The sequence below is a fragment of the Apostichopus japonicus genome, chromosome 3, assembly GCF_037975245.1.
Source record: "Apostichopus japonicus isolate 1M-3 chromosome 3, ASM3797524v1, whole genome shotgun sequence".
Classification (NCBI taxonomy): Eukaryota; Metazoa; Echinodermata; class Holothuroidea; order Aspidochirotida; family Stichopodidae; genus Apostichopus; species Apostichopus japonicus.
The window spans coordinates 17,089,067-17,110,804 of record NC_092563.1 but is presented as its reverse complement, the minus strand read 5'-3'; the positions used below and the strand labels follow the sequence as shown (position 1 = coordinate 17,110,804).

The 21,738-nt window shown below is 37.5% G+C and overlaps 2 protein-coding genes across 4 annotated transcripts; one reads left to right on the top strand and one right to left on the bottom strand.

The window, feature by feature from the left end:
* Positions 1-104: 104 nt before the first annotated feature.
* On the bottom strand, positions 105-12,749 carry LOC139965237 (TBC1 domain family member 20-like). 2 transcript variants are annotated; one of them, XM_071967406.1, is made up of 10 exons: positions 12,574-12,749; positions 12,018-12,146; positions 10,107-10,289; positions 9,322-9,399; positions 7,892-7,986; positions 7,006-7,097; positions 5,904-6,005; positions 4,959-5,100; positions 4,194-4,378; positions 105-2,518 (listed from the first exon to the last, which is right to left on the bottom strand). In XM_071967406.1, exons 2-10 carry the CDS (start codon positions 12,097-12,099, stop codon positions 2,302-2,304), a joined length of 1,176 nt encoding a protein of 391 aa, XP_071823507.1. In that variant the 5' UTR covers positions 12,100-12,146; positions 12,574-12,749; the 3' UTR covers positions 105-2,301. The 2 variants fall into 2 exon arrangements, with proteins under 2 accessions (XP_071823507.1, XP_071823508.1); XM_071967407.1 differs by lacking the exon at positions 12,574-12,749 and adding an exon at positions 12,247-12,560 and having other exon boundaries at positions 12,018-12,162.
* Positions 11,061-19,905, top strand: LOC139965238 (short-chain dehydrogenase/reductase family 16C member 6-like). Of its 2 annotated transcripts, XM_071967409.1 has the most exons (5): positions 11,061-11,834; positions 16,323-16,738; positions 17,473-17,714; positions 19,185-19,310; positions 19,803-19,905. In XM_071967409.1, the coding sequence occupies exons 1-5, from the start codon at positions 11,786-11,788 to the stop codon at positions 19,885-19,887; spliced, it is 918 nt and encodes a 305-aa protein (XP_071823510.1). In that variant the 5' UTR covers positions 11,061-11,785; the 3' UTR covers positions 19,888-19,905. The 2 variants fall into 2 exon arrangements, with proteins under 2 accessions (XP_071823510.1, XP_071823509.1); XM_071967408.1 differs by lacking the exon at positions 11,061-11,834 and having other exon boundaries at positions 15,944-16,738.
* The last annotated feature ends 1,833 nt before the right edge of the window (positions 19,906-21,738 follow it).

Here is a 21,738-nt window from a genome sequence, read left to right as displayed (position 1 = left end):
TTAGTTTGTCAACATCAGTTTGTGCTTGTGTTTGATATTTAAAAACATAAAGTTAACATTTGATCTTATGTAACTTCACAACCTTCAAATAAACAATGACCAAATTTCCTTGTTTTTATGGAATATATTTTTGACTGTCCATTGTTTACATACATTATTGAATGACTTTTAAGATATGAAATATCAGAGACATGAACTTGTATCCATTAGATGCACTAATGATTTTACCCATTATTTCACAAATGGTTTACCAAACAATTGCACAAATATATATACATATCCATCAATATATATATATATGTATATATAAAACTTAATCAAACTTATTCATTCTAATTAAAAAAAGTAATCCCCCTTCCCCTCTCTGTTTAATCTCAAAGATTGATAGGAGCTTTCATAGAATAACAGATTGAAGCTGTGAATGTTAAACTGCAAGAAATATGAAGCTTCATTTTGTGTTGAACTATCTAATTTGCTGTTTCCATGGATACCATTTACCAGCTCTGTGGCAATATCATGCACAGAAGTTGATAGAAAGACAAGCTACCTGTAAACAACCTGTTATTATACTTAAAGTAAGTCAGATGCCAATGAATAAAAAATTCTGCATTTGATTGAATGGTCGAGAAAAAGGCAACCGAAAAATTTTGAGCACATAGATTTATTACTTGAATTGAAGGGTATCCAAAATGTCTGAATATGTGTGAGGTACAGAGGTAACTGAAAAAATAAAGTCAATACTTTATCAAAAGGGAATAATTAAGCTGGTTTCCTCTTGCATCTGCTCAGTACCTCCATTACCTTCAAAGATGGCAAAATTTAATCTGTAGAAAGAATCTCCAAATTCATACTTTCCTCTGTACCATGTGAAATTAAATGCTGAATAGAATACATTATCATTCTGAACTTTTATATACAAATGGTCAACACAAAAGTTTTGAAAAATACCATGTCATCTCCATCTGCACCATATTCTAAAGTACCTAATCATGTGTGTAAAATAAATGTTGTTTGGTATTAGATTCTAGTGAGAAAAGAAAGAGCTATTGTCTCTACATCACAGTTAGTGTATGCAATATCTACTACTACCAGACTACATCTACCAGTTTATGTCGAATATATTACATTTATCTTTCACACCATGTTAATGTCCCACTACTGAAGCTGATACCATTCCTCCCTTATGCTAACCCCCCTCCCCAACCCCCCCCCTTTCCTCATACCTTGTCACTGTTCAAATAGATGAAAGATGGAGTGGTTGTTAACCAAACCACAAAGTGAACCTTCACAAGCAAGTCAAATACCAGTACTGATAGTTTTCATGTAAGGTAAATAACACCTTGTAATTTTGCAGCACCTAACCACTATAAGATATATCAGAGGTACAAATATAGAGAGCCAAATAACATAGTCTAATTGTCGTGACCTCATTTGAAATATACGACCCTTTGGGTAATAACCAGAAATAATTCTTGGTCAAAGCCTCGGGTCTACTCAAGACAGTTGTACTACTAACTTGTCAGTTATACTGGCACTAAATCATAAGGAATTCTGCTAGCCTACAGACTTGACAAAGAAAAGGAGAGCACGCTTTTACTTTGCTATTATATGCAGAGGTTTCTTTACATAATATCGATTCAAATTCGTAGGAAGAATGGAAGAATTTTCCAAACCTGAGAGGTAAATTCTCACGGTTGCAGAACAGGAATAGAAGGCTTTTATGCACTGTATGCCTTAATCATGGTTTTTACTACCATGGGACCTAAAAGGTTCTTTGATAATAATACCTTGTTGTATTCAAGATCCATTTTCTCCAAGTACCACAATAAACCAGCACACCAGTCATTTTAAGTGCATAGATAGCTTTAATTTTCCAGTCTCCCTAGTAACAACTACGATATGCAGGCATGGCAGTTTTTGAACAACCTAACAATCTGAATAGGTAGCTATTTGACGAAAGACTGACATCGATTTAAATGTTGAGGCCAGCGGCAAGCTTTGACTTTAATTCTTTGCTTATTTGTGCTTTGTAGTAAGGGCAGAACTGCAGATATTTTCAAAAAGAAAAGTCTGGATCATTCAATTTTAAGATGTTGCCCCATATTGTATGACCTCCTATTTGCATAGGCCATTCCTTGCCTAGAATCATCATAGTAACTAGCCTATTACAAAACTGCCTTCTAATAGAGCTCTGTCATGGCTCAGTCAACTGTTTGCACCACTTTGGTAGTATCACTATCGGAGGCCTTGCCCTGCTGCTGTGCGAATGTCTTGCCCAATTTTATTCGACGTCTCACTTTCTCAACCCCAAAATTCTAAGGCATTATTAAGCACTGTAAGTGCCGCCGCACAAATCCCCATGGAGATAGCCCAAACAGCTACCTTAACTACCCTATTGCTGTCTTGCGGACGGCCGGCAGCGCTTGCTTGACCTCTCCTTGTCAGACGTCTCAAAACTGAGTCGGGTCGTTGTATTCGGGATGACTCCTCAAGGCTTTGGTAAGTTGTGAGGCTAGTACTGAATAAGGAACAAGAGGACATACTTTAACAGGATTATCATGCCTAAAAAAAAAAGTCAAAATTTGAGTTAATATGTTGAACTGGAAGCCAAGTTGTAATTCATAGGCACTTGCAGGTTTCTCCATAAAAATTATTATCATTATTATTATTATTAGCTACATTGTAGCCTCTTCCATCACATGAAATTATTATATCAAAACATATATACCCATTACAGTCAGAAAACAGTGTTCATTATCTTGACACAGTAGTAAAATATTATATCTACCAAACAGATATGTCTACACCTACGACCAAGTCTGATGAGTGGAGGTGGGTGGGGGGGGGGGGATATTGAGGGTATGTTTATATAATGTGCACCAAATTCTTTATTTGAGTAAAAGTTAATGGTTCTTGTGGGAAGGGACTAGGGTTGTACATCAGCTCCAGCAGTACATGAATTCCAAAGCAGAATGCATTATCCCATTTAGATACCCTATGAACAATGGTCTTCAAATTCATGCACAGATGCACTCCAGACTGGGGTTACTAAATTTAAGTTGAAGAGAGAGGGACAAGTTGTTATAGCAACCTATGGCAAAATAATTCCTTTGAGTGGTTCCCTCTACTATTTGTGGGAGTGATTACCAAATCCAAGTCAAGGAAATTGCAATATGCCTGTAAGATCAGGAAGTAAGAAGGTCTATTGCCTTTCTTTGCTCACATTCCACCCAAATGTTCATGAAAGATATAAAGATGAAAGAGGACATGGCCGGGGAAATCCAGAAGTAAGGTAATCCTTCTACAGACGGTATAGATTTGATGTACTATTAGTTGGAGAGATGTGATTTGGAATCAAGCATTTTCTAGTCCCCTCCCAGCCCCCACCCCTAACCTCCTTTCTGCTATCTATATAGCCACCATCCTGCAGAAAGTGTGCTCCAATAATAATAATAACTAGACTTATATAGCGCACACTCCAACAAAAGTTGTTCAACGTGCTTTACGGGTGCTGAATGTGCAAAAACTAATAGAGAAGAGAGATAAGAAAAGTTTAAAGACAGCCCTTGAATTGAATAATAGAATCTAATTTCAACCGGAAAGGAGTTCCATGAACGTGGTGCAGCACTCTGAAAGCTACGGTCACCGAAAGATCTTGTACGTGACATTAGAACATGATGTTGAAATTGATAATGCGAACGTATTGGTCGACAGTTAGCTTGCTGATGTAAGAGAACATTAAGGTGGGTAAGGGTACCAGTTTTAATGGTACAATAAACTAGAATGAGTATTTTATAGTCAATACAGAGCCTTATTGGTAACCAGTGTAGTTGTTCCAGTATAGGAGTGATGGGGGTAAACCTGTTCGCCCTATAGACGATTCGAGCAGCCGTGTTTTAGATTCTTTGCAATCTCGATAGTTGGGATGGAGCTACACCAAATAGAAGAGAATTGCCATAATCAAGCCTACGCGAGATTACAGCATGAATTAATTTCTCAGTCGCAGGCATATCAAGATATTTCCTAAGTTGCCCCACAATTAGGCTTGTCCCCCCTCCCTCCCTCCCCCACTCTGTCACTCCTAGAATCAATCAGTGGCAGAACTCTCCACAAAGCCTGAAGGTCAACTGTGAAGCAGCCAAGGCTTTCTATATGTCCCTCCACCCGACCCAACATATTGGCTGGTTTTATACCTCTCCTTGTAGTAAAGTCTCGCCTCTTTGGCTAATTGACTCGGCTGATATTGCACAAAGAGATCGCCCGCGTCCACGATCAGTTTTTCTAACGGCAAATTCTGGGGTATCTTTGAAAGTAAGCTGTGGACGAACGGCATGTCACATTCACATTGCATGATGTCCTCCTCCCTGTACAAAACAATCTGAGAAGCAGAAGAAAAGGGATTCACATAAATTTATGAATAAAACATATCCATACTCACATCTCTACTGGAGGTTGAATCACACAATCATTCAATATTAAACTGATAGGATAATAATGGGCAATCGTTGTTTGTGAAATAATACACTCAAAAGCTTGGATCTCTTGCATTGGGAACAGAAAAACGGATGACTTTTTCTTGCCACTTTCGGGGTTGATTCAAATAAAACTGGGGTTTTGTCCCTGACTACCAACTTATGCAAGATACAGTATTGTGGCTTTTGATTGGTACTTGACAGAAAACCCCCAAAATGTTTTAATACTAATAGCGGTATAGCTCTATTGATAGAACACAGAAATTATAACCATGAGGTCTTTGCACTGTTCAGGCTCCATTGTAGCTTCTAGTTTTATTCAGTCTCTGCTCTTTTCAAAGTTTTCAAGAGGGAAATGTACACACATCTTTCATCTTACAAATAATCAGGCCAGGACTAGGAATATCGCCTGCAAGAGTACTGCAGGTCTAATGTTAGGCAATTCTAAACATTAAAGTTAAAAGGGTTGAAGATATTAAAACTCACTGCGGCAGCCAAGTACACAGGCATCAGCGGATGGCACGCCAGGAAGAAATCGTAGAGTCTGACGATGCTGCGGAAACTGTTGAGCACATGCCCGTACCAGGTGATGAGCCATGCCAGTGCAAAGACAGTGCCGACCTCTGACCTGTGTTAAAACAAGAATAGCACCTTTATATTAAACAATAAAATGCAAAGAGGATTGGCTGAGTACTTTATCTTTCATCTTCCAATTTGAAAAAAAGATGAATTCTTGTTTAGAACTAGTTTCCATCTATCTGATGGTAAAAGGATAGGTTTGTATTGAATCCTTACACTAGTCCTTGAATATCTGTACTCATGTTCTTATAGCTATGAGTACATGATCCTGTTCTCGCACTGGTACTTTAACCTGGGGAATTCTGTTTGTACTCATAACCATGCTATTATACTCTTAAAGGGTGTGAAGACTCGCGCACAAAGAAACGACTCATGCCGGTAATCTGATCTAGTTTCGAATGAGGTGTAACAGAAGTGTTAGACACCACCATCTATCCCAGAAAATACACACAGAGCATGCTACCGTCGGTAATTAGACACTAGTGTACAGTCAATACATGCAGCTACAGTCAATACCCATAACACAGTGTACATAGCAGCGATGGACATCTCAGGTCTAGATAAAGATAACAAGGTATCACGTTTCATTACTGTCTGCATTTTGTAGCGACAAGAAAAAAACTTCACTTGCGGGCAACGAAAAGTTAACTTTTTCACAGGGCGTCACGCAGTTTGGAGCGAGTCTTCAATGCCTTTAAGTACAAATCTGCAATGTGATGTATATACAAAGTTGAAAGGTTTGTTTACGTTGGGCAGAAGCATGTGGGGTTCTTGCATTTACCTAACAGCCGTAGAAGGATGTGATTGACTTCTGCCCGACGTAGAAACCACTTAATAAAAACTATTTCTTACCTTTGTAGGAAGTCATGTAGAGCAGGTTTTGACTTGTTGATAATAGGTAACAGGTAGTTAAGCATGTGTTTGGTTCTGTCCATTGTGGAATCCATGAAGTCTCTAGAATGTACAAGAAAACATCAGATTTTAATCATTTCCTCTACTCAGTTTATCGTTGCTAGGGCAACTTGTAATACACCCTTGTTTACTGTGTCGTTGAGAAGACAAGGCTATCGTTAGGAATAAACGTTGATCGTACATTTGATACCTTTTCAAACGACTTATAAAAATGACTATACTGCAGGTACTGTACATGATTTCTGTCATTTCTTGATAAAAATTATAATAACCAGTTTATAAGTTGTCTGTAGAATGTATAAAAACAATACTTTTTTACAGCATTACTATCTTGGTAATCATCAGATAGAAACATTTTATAAACAACCATTCATAAGTCATAGATGATAGCTAATTCATTACAAAAACAGTACTTATATAAATTATATGCATATATATGCCAAAATTTGAGATTCACTTTAATCACGTTTTGAATGACCTTCACAAAGCATTTTACAAACATTGTTACTCCCACAATCTCTTTTTCATGCGCATAAAACAACAGTGACACCGCAAATCAATGGAGGGCACCTTTCATATCGGTCCGATCTAGTTCTGCAAAAACTTGACAAGCTGGCCTGCTCTGACTGCAGATCATAATGGTACAGTAACATGAGTATACATCTCTACATGTGTATACAGTTTCCTTTGTAAATACTGATGAACAGATCTTCTGAATGATATTTTCAAAGTTTCAAGTCAAGCTAACTGTGTTTTTGTGTTTCTTGTCTGGAGAAGTGGAACATGTGAACTAGCCAATCACCAGTGCCTCTGTTTGCGAGATTATCCGTTCTCATGCTCCTGTGCGCTTTCACACGATCATGTGACTTTTGATTCAGAGATCTGTCAACGGTGCAGATTATGCGCATGACAGGTATCCAGTGTCCTCTTCAGAAATGCTGGAGAGCTCACACAATTCACAATTCAGTAATTTAGCTATCATATAACTTGTAGCCAGGTATCAATTGGAATCATTACATCTTTACATATAAATACTGTATACCTAAGATGATGTGTTGATAGTTTGTTGACTAAGCTGACTGTTGCTTCTTTACCAACCACCAGCTGGAAAGTGACGCAGATGTCATGGTAACCCTAGCATGTAAAAAAAAATAAGGAACAAAATTGTTAGACCAGAAGAAGATTGACAACAAATTTTCATATGTAAAAACTAAATATTTTAATTCTGACAAATGTGAGCAAAAATGGGATATATGGGTGACAATATCTTGGAAAATAAGGCAGCCTGGAGAAAGTATTAAAAAATGCTTAAATTTAAGCACACTCTTTAAACATTTCCCAGGCTTCCTTATTTGCATTACATGCACAAGTAAAACAACAGATGAGGGTTTATTGGCAAGATGAGCAACATTTATGGATAACATGATCATGGACAAATGAAACAGAAAAGTGGAAATGTTTGGATTGATTGACAGGAAGATGTGAAGGAAGAGTAAAAAAATATAACTGATGATAAAAACGACAAAACACTTTGTTTATATACATACAACATAAACTAATTCTACCTAGATCCAAAAATGTTATTACTGTTGCAGTTTAGTCAAACGCTTTTTCTTTCCTAAAGTAGTGCAATAGTATCAGTGTTTTAAGTCACGATTCGAGCCACTAAAATATCAAGTCAAGTGACTCAAAGATTGTTTGGAAGTTTTTCACCATATATATAATACAGTGACTCAATGACTCAACCCAAGTCGGAAAAGTAACCAGCAAATGAATTTTTAACTCCACTGTAAAATTCGAGTGACTCGTTATTGAATTGAGCAGTGCCCTCCATTGGCTTCTTGTCTATATACCAAGTGCCTGGCAGTAAAATCCAAACTGATGGTTTTCAGAGAGAACAAGTCATTACTTTGTATATGTTTACCGACCTGATAGTAATGTAGCTGGTTGTTCTCACAGAGCACCCTCACTATAACCTCCACCAGCTGGTCTTGTAGGACCTCTCGTTCATCATCTTTCATACCTGCAGGAAGATCAAATTGGTGTTAATACCCGTTTTCCCATCCTAAAATTCTCCTCCTTTCGTAGCATTTTGGCTTTTTTTAAAGTAAATTTAGGTTTTAGATATCTAAATTCCAAGACAACTATCAGAAGAATGCCATTAAAAATTTACAATTCTACTCATTCCGTGCACCCAGTTGGGACAAGTTTTTCTATACTGTAGTGCCATGTCCCGCTTTCGGAGCACTCGCATTGTCAGTGCGAGCAGTATGAATATCAGAAGAATGCCATTAAAAATTTACAATTCTACTCATTCCGTGCACCCAGTTGGGACAAGTTTTTCTATACTGTAGTGCCATGTCCCGCTTTCGGAGCACTCGCATTGTCAGTGCGAGCAGTATGAATATCATGTTTCTATCAGATCAAGGGTAGAACTGTTTGTACTGTCAATACCAGTGCTTCAAAGCATGATATTGGTGTACAGTTTAAAGAGGTACTGTATAAACATTATGAAATTGTCCCAACTGGCTGCTCTGTGTCATATTGCATTGAATATTCATGGAGATAGTGATGCAATGCATAAATCAAAGTGCAGTGAGTAAAATCATGTGTAACCTTCTTCCAAATTGTTCCCAATCTGCTTGCTGTTCATGATTCACCCTCTTAAGTCTTTTTTGTAGGTTAGGTAATTTACATGGCAGGGTATAATGGACAAGCCATATGGAACCCATCCACACATATGCAACTACTACTGAAAAACTGTATTGAAACTGTTCGCATTTCACGGTTGTGGAGATATTGCCATGTAAAGAAAGTGTTGGCCAAAATGGTCCCAAAAATGTTGGGCCCACAAATTCAGGACCAAAGAATGTGTCCCAAAATGCATTTGAGGTGGAAATAAAATTTGGGCCCACCAGCCCAAACTGGCCTCGGAATTTTTGGGGGCCCAAATGGTCACAGAACAATTCGGCCTACATGTACCAGCTATTCAGCAACAACTGTATACCAAGTTTGGTTACAATCTGGCTTAAGGTTGCAGAGTTACTGCAATGTAAAGATTTTTACGTTTGACCCCATAACTTCATTAGGTCCATCCATGTCAAAAACAACAGGGCATACCTCTCACTGTAATACATCTACATAGCAGTATGACAAATATCCATCACAACGTTGTTGACTCATCGACGACCAAACAAGTGTCACGGACACACACACACGCATTCGCCAACCTGACTGCATAGATTCCTTTGCTTCCAGCAAGGAATCAAAAAAGGCTTGATGTGGCTATATATATTACAATAAAATGCAAAATATCAAAGGATAGTCAACAGACAAAGAAAAAATAGGGAACACTTACCAGGGGGGAATCTTTTGAGTGATCTGTTCACATCAAGAACAACCTGGTCATAGTCCCTGTGTTCTTTGATGTTAGCATCTGACATAAAATTGGAAAAAACTCTTCCATCTGAATCAAGCAATAGTATTTCTTGGTAAGGGGGGGGGGGGGATGTGAGGGGGAGTCGGTGGTTCTTTAGATTATAAATCTTGTCTTTATAACTTTGTGTGTTTGTTGGGGCAAAATCATAGTTAGATAGAAGATCTGTGCAAATACTCATCATAAAAGTATGAAAGCAAAAGGGTCTTGTGGGCATGGAATATCTTCTTGCTCAAGCAACTTGAGTCAATTTATTATGAATGATTTGTTAAGAAAATGTACTGTACGTGTTCTACACAAAGTACTGTAAATGAAGGACAAACAAATCACCCAGTTGGGACAATTTTTTTCTATATTGTACTGTCATGTCACACTTCAGAGCACTGGTATTGTCAGTACGAGCAGTATGAATATCATGATTCTATCAGATCAAGGTTAGGAACTGTTTGTACTGTCAATACCAGTGCTTTTTTGAGAGCATGATATTGGAGTACAGTTTAGAGAGGTAATAGCATTAGGAAATTGTCCCAACTGGCTGAACAACCAGCTCTGCTTTTAACATACAACGCTCAGTTTCCTTCAGAGACATATATATATATTAAGATGACAGCTCATGCATAGGGGACAGCTTTTGGTACAATTTGAGTCCTCTCAATAGTGATAAAGTTAACACACAAATGAAAACAAGGTTTTACGAGAATACTTACCTTTGGCTATCGATTCAAAAGGGTTAACATTTAACAATTTTGGCCAAGCTTTCCTTCTGATTTCATCTGTCAGTAAGCCACCTTTACTTATAGCATATTTTCTGAGCGATGCAACATCCACAGGATCAGCTTGAAGAGCTTTATGTATGGCTACCAGCTTGGCTCTTTTGTGTAATTCAAATCCTAAAGAGAGTAACATACAGAGAAAAAAAAAGGGAAAAACAGTTGTGTCTGTTACACAGTTTTATTTACAGCTCCATGAATGGACAGTGTTATCATGGAATATACATATTCCAGGGATGTTGCTGGGGTCTTGCGATCATTTATTCCAGCTAGAATCATAATTTTCCAACTGGGTAGATTCGTAGGATATGACTGACTGACAGAAATCTTGTTTACTTTATTAGTACAGGTGGCTTATACTGTAGGTTACATTATAGTTATACCTTTACTTGCAAAATGAACAATGTAAACACATACAAAATCACATTGAAATTCCAATTTCGAAATTTTCAGCAGCATAACATGAGTGAGTTGTCAGTTCTTTGTACCTGAAACATGGCCGGGTACTTAGTAATATGCTAAGGTGCTAAATGGAATGCCAATTGGCCGTTTTTAGACAAGTTTAAAGTCACAGTTAGTTTGTAGTATATTTTCAACTTTATTATGGGTTGTACATGGAGCAAGATTTCGGTTGACTATAAGTTAAAATTTGTCAATCTTGTAATAATATAAGCCTTAACTTTGAAATATTAGAAATGGCCTAATATTATTGAGTCAGAAATCATAATTATCCTGTCAAGAGTGCGATCTGCTAAATTATTTTAAGAGATGTTGCATAAATAAACTTTCCAACTGTCATCTTTTGACCTCTGATTTTCCAACTATTGAAGATTCAAACCAATTATTGGGGGGGGATTGAGACATCCCACACCCCCTTCCCTATAGCTACATATCCTGTATGTGTCAGATTGAATTAAATAACAAATATTGAGCAATATTTCTGGGAAGTTGCACCAAATGTCAATTAACATACTTTTGATATGGACTTCCTTGTTTAATTATCGAAAAGTATCAATATTGTCTAAACTGGTTATTTCATAAGTACTGTATTTGGTGAAATGCATGCTATTAGGGAGTGAGAATCTACCTACATCACTAGCAACAGCAGAAATAAACCAACAACTTTGTAGGGTCCTAGCTTGTTTATCCTATCTTAGGCTAGTCTATTATACTTGCTGGCATATATTAGACTATTCTGGTCACTGTTAGTGCTAATCCACTGAGGATAGCCATCTATGGCATTGTTGGTATTCTATCTATTGTTTACACTGTAAGTTGAGTTATGTTTGGAAGCTTTTATGGCCAGGTCAATTGGAGAGTACCCAGGTGCACATACACTGGTATGATCCCATGTTATACAGGTGTAGATGTTTGTGAGAGGTGGAATGACCTAGTGGGAGTGGTTAGTGGTCTTCCACCTACCAATAGGATTGTGTTATACTAGGGTGTTGGTATATGTTAGTGTTAATTTGTTATGTATGTTGGAGATGATGTTACAAGAGAATAATATAGAGCAGAGCTCCTCCAGCCTCCAAGCTGTCAACTTGTCTTGTGTCATTCTTTGTTGGTTGCATATGTTTTAGTTTGTTCTGTTACTGCTCGGTCACTACAACTTGATGAAGTGCAGAGAATTACACAAAGTCTACTCTTATACTCTACCACTTGGTAAATATTCCAAAAGATTTCTGGAGTGTTGACTAGAATGACACTTGAATGACCGTCAATATCGTTGAGCAAATATAATACTTTTTTACCATGGTTGGTCAATACCAACCAAGAACTTCATGTTTTATATGGTTGGTACGAACATAATTAGGCCTAACATTGATTAAAGAAATGGATTCTTACCGGAGGCATTATTGCGGTGAAAACCAGGTGGCTGGTCTTTATCTTCTTCATGGAAATTATGGGCCTTGTTGTTGGTACTCATTCATCAACTGTCTTATTCCACTGACTCAAAATGAAAGACACCTCTACCTAAGAAATACAAACACTATGTTTTCATTATGCTACATTTGCATGTAAGGGTGTGGGTAATTCAAACTTATTTTCTAAGGCTAACAGCAATCATACTTACAGTAGGCCTCGTCTAAGTTATGTTTTAGGCCACAATTAGTATTGCTTGTTTCCATGTTGTTGATTCATCGACGATTACTTGATTTATTCCAGCAGTACTGTACTGAACTAACTGCAATGTTATATACCACCAGGATCAACCTCTGGCTTCCCGAAAATACAATCAACTACTGTACGCTGTAACTTACATAGGCTATTAAAATTCCTACACTATTCAGTATTCTATTGGTATTCGTGCAACTGCTACTAATGATCGAGATATACGTTTTAGAATATTATGTTTCCTACTGCGTGTTAAAAATGTGATAACTTTAAGTTACTTCCTCACAATAATTAATGGATTATTTCTTGGTGTAACAAATATCTAGTTCATTCTTTATCCATTGGCTGATGCACGAGATTCGTCATTCTTGTCCTGACAACATATGCTATCTAACTTGTCTCGCTCATGCTCCAGGGTTCAAAGCTTCGTGTTGTCTACATGTTCATATCATATAGATCCAACAACCTACTGTTACATGTTGCATACAGGCAGTATCTCCTGTTTTATACGGAAGCTTAAAAGTGCCATCAAGATAAGAAAACTTTGCCCCAATAAGTCAACATTTTTCAGTAAATTGTTTAGATAACAAGATAATATCTTAACAAAAATCAGAAATATGTTGAATCGCTCAGTTGCTTTAACTGAGCAATTGAACAATTTTCTGCAAAGTGTTCAATTGTGCACTTCATTCCAACTGAGCAATTGAACAATTTTCTGCTAAATGTTTAATTGACAACTTATCATATGTCGTCAATTCAACAATTTTCTGCAAAATGTAAAATTGTTCACCTCATTCCAGCTGAGTAAGTGAAACATTTCTGCAAAATGTTGCTCAGTTGGTGTACATGTTTATCGGTCAATTACTTTGATTTTACTTTAAGAAATCCAGGTTTATCCAGAATGTCCGTATTTAATTAATTATCGGCGATAAAAGTTTAATTTGATTTGAAACGTCTCATTTCTTTTTTACATAAAAATGTGGAAATTTAGAGCCTGACCAGACGTAAAACGTTCTAGATTCTACTACAATCAAAATGTCAAAATGTTAAAATAAAAACATCACACTTTCAGATCAATTGTAGAAATCAGAGGCGTATCCAGGATTTTCTAACCCGGGGGGCGCGAATTACTATGTAAGAGGAGCGCCACCATCGGTTGGCGCGCAGCGTACAAGAAAATTTCGGGTTTTGATACCCCAGATCACCGGAAATGGCACTTCTCGGGCTTGAAATGACCAACCAGATGTACACTTTGCCTGAGAACCAAGAATTTCCCAATAGTTTTTTTCCCTATCCATAACCGTTTTGAAGAGTCACCAGTCACACACCAGTCACACACCAGTCACACACCAGTCACACATCATGTTCGACCTCATCGCATCTCCTGTGGATCATTGCTTTTTGTAGGTGAGTCTACGTCGCGGCCCACAATACCCCCGTAAGCACCATTTGTCAAGGTTTAAAGCCCATTCGTTGTTCAGAATTTGAAAATTCACAATTCTCGTGAATAAATTCACTTCAAAAAATACCCATAATGTTGCACAAAATTTCATCTATGGACAACCAATATAGAAAAACCTCCTTCAACCCCTAACAGACCGGACAAAATTGCAAGAGTAGAGGGAAGTATGATGAAGAATGGTGGTCAGGGAATTTTCGAAAATTCAGACACAGTTAATTTATTGGTGTACAAATATTAAACCTCTTATAACGGCTACTATAAAACTTCGTTGAAGGAATGAAACTATACCAGATATTTCCGAAACCGAACACTACGCACATCTACAGTTTGGAGGCTGTTCATCCCGGAACGCCATTTTCATGCTCACTGATATGATGTGCATGATATCTGCAGCTTGCTTTAAAATTTGGAATAATTGAAATTAGAGTGGAAAAAAACTATTATCTGTTAACTGTGTAATGCTCACCAGTGGCGTAACGATGAGCCGGGGGGGGGGGGCTCCTGGTCCAAAGGGGCCCCCTATCAGGAGGCCGTGCAAGGGCGTCCGCAGAAATGTTTACAAGGGGGATCAGTAGGTCACTTAGGTGTAACACATTACTTGATAATATCTAAGCGGAGCGCCACCATCGGTTGGCGCGGAGCGTACGACGATTTTTTTTTGCCAAAAAAATACTCCAAGATCGTCGGAAAAGACACTTCCCGTTCAAGTTGCATTTACACATCGGTGATTTTGAGATCTCATGTCTTAGGAATTTGACTTTCAATAATTTCAGTAATGCATTATGGGTCTGTATATGCAATGAACATGACTAGAGAACTGTTGGTTGGGGGAAATCATTGAAATGTCAAATGCTTAAGTTTTGTTTTTAATTTTCCAGGGATGGGGTTGGGCAAGTGCCCCTACTGTATGAAGTATAATGGAGACTACTGTACAAATACAGTAATCAAACCTAAGATAGGCTCACTACAACATTGGCTGGAATTCCGGTTTTAAATTACTTTGTTTTCATTATAATAATAAATAACACAACTAGCTCGACATAGACATTAATACCCAATGAGCCCATGATCATGATGTCCGTATTCCGTATCACGTGAAAAATATGTATATTGTCTTGTTCAGTCTTGCATGAGTTTTTCTTTCCCAGTAAAACGGGTCCTCCCTATTCAAAGAGGTACCCTTTTTCTGTGCATCAGTATAGCGGGGCCCCTTTTGGCCGGGGCCACCGGCTCAACGCGGTCCGAGCCCATAGGAGTTACGCCCAACATTCTTTTCATTTCGAAAGACGCACAATTTCAAGTTCATTACACTCTGAAGGCTTCGATTCTCTATCTGCCTTCAGTTTAGGGAAGATCTTGGGATTTTCATCCCTAGATATTGCTAGATATCCATACAGTACAGTGCCCTTGGGATTTCTTGGAGATTTCGGGGCCTGATCTTGGGAAATTGCAAAGTCGGGAGTGGTCACACTCCATGTAGTTCAGTGCACGACCTCTAGACGTCACTAATACACAACCCGATCACTTGTTATCGGAGAAGTGGTGTGTTACCGGATTTTGTCAAGAGGTCTTGGTACTACGGGCGAAGGTCATTAATTAAGTTTCGTAACTCATCGGGAAGCGATTAGAGGGGTGGGTCGTATGGTTGCGGGCGCGCGTTTTCATGCAGATGGGAACAATCTCAAAAAGTGGTGGGTGCGTCCTTTTCTCCTTTTGCTCTCTTTCTTCTTTTTCTTTTCCCTTCCTTCCTCTTTTTTCCCCCTCTTTTTTCTTCTCTTTTTTTTTCTCTCCTCTTTTTCTTACCCGAATTTTGAAATAAAACGCTGCAATTTGGGAAAAGTCGTCACAATTACCCAAGAAAATGTCCGGACCCGCTACCAACACCCCCCCCCCCCTCTCGACAACCGTCACTCTAGCCCGCCCCTTCTCATCTCCCACATAGTTACGTCCCTGCACGCTTTTATGTTTCGAAACAAGTTCGGTTACCAAATCTTTATTTTGAATAGCTTGTATTTCTAATCAAACTCGATCTTGTCGCCACCATGTTATCATTCATTGTAGGAGACTGGAATAAGTGTTGGTTTTGTGATCTTGACAAATAACATTGATAAGACGGTATATACCGGTACCTTTATATGAACCTTGAACCTTACTATCTCTATAGGTAATTAGGCCTACCAAAAGTTGAAGCGGTTTTAATTTTATTAGTGGTAACAGTCCATTGTTGCTCAGTCGTATAGTAGGCCTATAGGCATTAGCAACGGACTTTTCTGGCTTTATAAGTTTACGTCGAATTAGTTTGATATATCATGAAAGTCTGTATAAATTTATTTATACGGCACAGAAGAAACTAGTTCAAACAGGTGACTCAGATTGAGAATTGCACAACTACTTAGGAGCAAATGACTATATAGAAAGTTTGATGAGATTTTTCTTACCGTAAATTATTCATCTCGACCTGTTCTTGTCACAATTTTGTTTTGGTTTTTATTTAATTAATCAATATTTCAACATGTCACTTGTTAACATGCTAGCATTTATAATTGGACTGCCGTTCGTTTTAATCAAACTAGCTCTGTACATATTATTCGGGATAATCAGAAGTTTTGTGCCAATGTCCATCTGGAGGAAGAAGTCCGTTGAAGGCGATATTTGTCTCATCACTGGGGCAGGCAGCGGCATCGGTAGGCAGATTGCGATCAATTTCGCTGAGCAAGGGGCTGACTTAGTTCTCTGGGACGTTGACAGCGCTGGAAATAAGGAAACTGCGCAACTGGTTCGCAAATTCGGTGTCAATGTGTGGACGTATACATGCGATGTATCAAACCGCCAAAAAGTGTACACCCTTGCACAACGGGTTAAGGATGAAGCCGGCACGGTGACCATTTTAGTCAATAATGCTGGAATTGTCTCCGGTAGCTATTTCCTGGATCTGTCCGATGAAAAAATTATGAAAACTATGGGCGTGAATACCATGGCTCATTTTTGGGTGAGAAAAATTATTATTTTCGTCATGAAAATCATATAGTAGGCTATTTAAAGACTTTGTTTAAAAATCTGAAATTGAAAGGGTTGTTGACGTATATTTCTTAAAATATCAATACTATAAGATTCATGCAATTGTCAACATTTGGAAGAATCATTAATAATTAGAGAAGAGGATATCAATGGAACTAGTTGTAAATGGAAATTTTTAAATATCCTTTATTTAAATCAAATTAAAATTTTGTGAAATATCTTTTCAATCGGGAGCCTAGACTAAGTTATACGTTACAAAATGAACAATGCTTAATATTATTTTAAAATAGTAGATGATTTAGCAAATGAGAAAAAAAAGGAGGTCACTATACCGAAGTTTTGGTCGATTTCTGTTGCCGGAAAGAAGTAAGACAACGTTTACTTCTCCAGTCACTGTTGTACATGAATTTCAATCTTCCGATGTAATCATGAAAGTAATTCAAGACATTTTGGTAATTTGGATAATACTAATACTGAATATCGTTTACATATTGTAAAAGTATATATCCTTAGTCACCTATACGTCACACCCTATGAGTATATATTTTTTATATCATGGTTAGGTGATGTTTATTCCATTCCATTCCGTTTCTTTACCTTCCTTCCGTCCTTTTTTTTTTCGTCATTTATGACATGACTTTTGTCTTACGATGTTTGTTTGTTTGTTTGTTCTTTATGTTTTCCCTCTGAATTATTTTTGTACAGACGCTAAGAGCTTTCCTTCCGGACATGATTAAAAATAACCAAGGTCACGTGGTTACCGTATCCAGCCTGGTAGGTGAGGGCGGTATTGGCGGTATGTCAGACTACTCCGCCAGCAAATGCGCCGTCAAAGGATTACACGAGTCAATCTTGAGAGAACTACACATGTACAAAAGTAATGTCAAGTGTACCGTGGTTTGCCCTTACACCGTTAATACCGGGATGTTTAATGGTATCAGTGTAAAGTAAGTAAAAATGAGCAAAAACCGTTGGAATTTCATCCATGTGATCGGATAACACTTCAATTCTGTCAGTTGCAAAAATAAATAGATTGAAAAATATCAGTAAAATATAAACAACGGAAAATTGATGGGAAATTATAAACGCTTTATTATGTATGAACAAGGTAACCGTCTTTAAGCTGACTAGAACGGGACTCGAAAGTCTCGAAGTAGAGACATCATGCTATGTAAGGTGGTGTGTCATCTGAGAGGCACCCCACTCCTACCCACTCCTACTCGCGAAGGCTTTTACCTGTTGCTTTTACCCCTCACTCCTACCCCATCCCTGAGCAAAGGAGTGGTAATATAAAAATCCCCACTAAGAGCTGAGTTGATCAGTGAGTATACCATAGGCCGTATGGAAAGCCGTTTTAACATTTAATAAGGAATTTCAGATATCTCGAAATTATTTCAGATATCTCAAATTAAATTACAGATATCTCCAATTTATTTAAGATATCTACAAATAATTGCAGATATCTTAAAATCAATTTCAGATATCTCGAAATACCAGAGAAATTCATAGGCCTATATCTGAAATTGAATTCGAGATATCTGAAATTGAATTCGAGATATCTGCAAGTCTATTTCAGATATCTGAAATAGAATTGCAGATATCTCGAATTCAATTGCAGATATCTCGAATTCAATGTTAGATATCTGAAATAGAATTTCAGATATCTCGAATTCAATTACAGATATCTCGAATTCAATTTCAGATATCTGAAATTTCCCGATTAAATGTTAAAATGGCTTTCCATACGTACGCCATTTAACATTTAATCGGGAAGTTCTGCATACGCATTTCAGATATCTTGAATTCAATTTCAGATATCTCGAATTCAATTTCAGATATCTGAAATAGAATTTCAGATATCTCGAATTCAATTTCGGATATCTCGAATTCAATTTCAGATATCTCGAATTTAATTTCAGATATCTGAATTAGAATTTCAGATATCTCGAATTAAATTTAAGATATCTCGAATTTAATTTTAGATATCTGAAATAGAATTTTAGATATCTAAAATAAGAAACAATTTAAGATATCTCAAATTCCCGATCAAATGTTAAAATGGCTTTCCATAAGGCCGAGGTCACTGCAGGCTAGAACAACGTTCTAATAACAGCACCGGATACATGATATAATTTATACAGGGGGGGGGGGTGGTAGTGTGGTCGTTGAAGCAGGCTCCCCATTTCTAGCCCAGAATATAAAAAAAAGGTGATTTATTAAACGTCGAATTCATTCTTTCTCATGTTTTGGATACAAATGACCCTAAGTTTGCAGAGTGAGAAACTTTATCGGTCTTTTATAATTGCAAACAAGGGAATCTGATCAGGCATTTTTTTTTTGAGAATGAAGACTGGTGGTGAATCTAAATATCAACTTTAAGTGAAGGATATCGAAGTTTTCCCTTTTGTTTCATTCAGATACCAGTTCCTTTTGCCGTTCATTACACCAGAATACGTCGGCGAGAAAGTCGTACAGGCAGTGCTAACGGATACGGACACTTTGTATCTTCCTCCTTATATTTTCATCGCAGTGTTTCTAATGCAGTAAGTTCACATAATTTGTTAAGGTAATGGCAATCATAAATATTGACCTAGAAAGTATATTTTGTACAGGTTCGTCCCTGATTGAATCTCCCAACCCATAGTTAAACATATCGCCACTCTCTCTGCCCCTCCCCATGCATCCCCTCATCCTCGCCTATACCCCTTCACCCCATCCACCCTCAAATAAATACGCATGGGAAGGTCATATGATATACAACAATGTCGAAACAAATAGTCAGCAATGGTCAATTCAATCATGGGTGTACACGTGATCAATGCTGACCAAGACATCTGGTACTGCTTCTCAGTCCCAAACTGTTGTCTCATGTTCGGAAAGTGCAAATAATCCATGTACTATCTCATCCAAGCAAGAGATAAAAAAACAAGAAAAGAAATACAACAATTAAAGAGAGATTAAAATTACCGTCTTCTTTATAGGAAATTAGTTGCCTTCATGTTTATAATGTGTTTTTTTTCTTTCTTTCTATACAGTTCCTTGCCCACAAACGTCCAACTAGCAATTGAAAATTTACTGAACGCAAATGAAGCCATGAAATCTTTTGTTGGAAAAAGATAGCCAACTTACCATCTGAAATATATATATATATATATATATATATATATATATATATATATATATATATATATATATTTACGCATTCTAAAGAGCTGAAGTCTCTTTGTCTCTTTTATAGTCATTATTTCCTGTTGTCAAGGGTAATAAATGTGATATTTTAATATATTTCACCAAGATCTAAAGACAGAAACTTCAAGTTTATTAGCTAAAACTTCAGACTTGCAAACAAGAATATATAGATCAGTTTTCCTATGTTCATAATTCAACATTATAGAAGAAGGTAATAAATAGTTTGTATTCTGTGTAAATCGTTGTTACTTTCGCACATATAGTTTTAGCTTAGCTAGTATCACATCACCTGCACTCCCAGTCTTATGAAGAATCTCAAAAATGCCCCCTTTTTTACAAGTACCTCTGTTTGATAGCAAAGAGTATCGTACGTATCCCATTTTGTTAATTTGGGGTATATAGATGTGCCCTATTGTTATATAAAAACAGTACTTATGTTGAGAAATTACAAATTATCATTGACAAAAAGTAATGATGTTGTTAAAATATTGAGGGGGAAATGTCATTAAAACGGCTCTAATGTTGAAATATAATTCACATACGTAAAGTTTTGGTACGAAATGCACAGAGGACACGTTTTGCTGGAAGGTTATAGATAACTTTGTGCATGGTTTTCCCCCCTCAAATCAAAGTCACACGTCCCACCTCCCCTCGATGTTCCACCAATTTTCAAGATTAAACCCTTTCCACCGCCCCTGGTAAGATTTGGTTCCTCTTCCTATAGTGGCGTGACCGCTTTGTATTATTCGTTTTTTTCGTCTCGTTTTTGTCTCAGAACAAATATTTATTGCGATATCAAGAACAAACTACTTTACATATCATAAGTCCGTCATCACATAAGTTCCGTATCGACGTTTTTCAACACGTCGTGGGAATTTTCCGAAATGCAAATGGTATATAAAACTCTCTTATATACCATCACCACAACATTACCAAGTCGTTTGTAAAATGATTTGTATCAAGATAATCATGATCCAAGTTTCGTCAGCCAATCCAAGGTCTGAATACTACAGGGTGTTTATGAATATGCAAAGACATATCACAATTAAATACATTAGCGACGTAACATATGGTGTTTGACTGCCCTCATCTTCTATAATCCCGTGATTTACTAAAAGTGTGGATGGTTGCAGGGGCTACGGTTGGAACTCCTTTCATCAACTGTTTGATCTAGCACAATAAATTTTTATGGTGTAATGCATTTATGAATGCCGAGTCTCGCAGTACTGCAGCAGGGTAAGGACTATAACTTCCATGTATTATATGTAGACGACATGGGCGGCGATCCTGGGGGGAAGGGGGGATATATCCCCCATGAAAATGGGTGGAGGGGATGTAATGCACCATATCCCCCCCCCCCCACCAAATGCCAGGGATAAGAATATTTTCACGCCTACATTTATGCATCATCGTGAATGTACAGCTCTTTTTTAGCTTCATTTCTCGCCTACCATAAACGCAGTGCGATCTTTTCAAATAAACCGTCTTTATAAAGCAAGAATAGTTGACTGTAGGCTTCATTGGCACTATAACAACAAAATGTATTATTGCGCCCACGGTATTGATATAGTACATATATGCACCCTAATAGTATTCATATAGGCCTTATAGTAGGCCTACACACGTACATGTTCCCTCGAATAGCTGAGAATCTCATGTTACCGGGGTAATGCTTAATACACGTTTCACCTGGATGCCCTAGCAATCGGTACCTAGGAATGTAACTATGTGTAATTGTGTATTGCATGTGTATAGGCCTATAATAGCCTGAATGAGGCCATT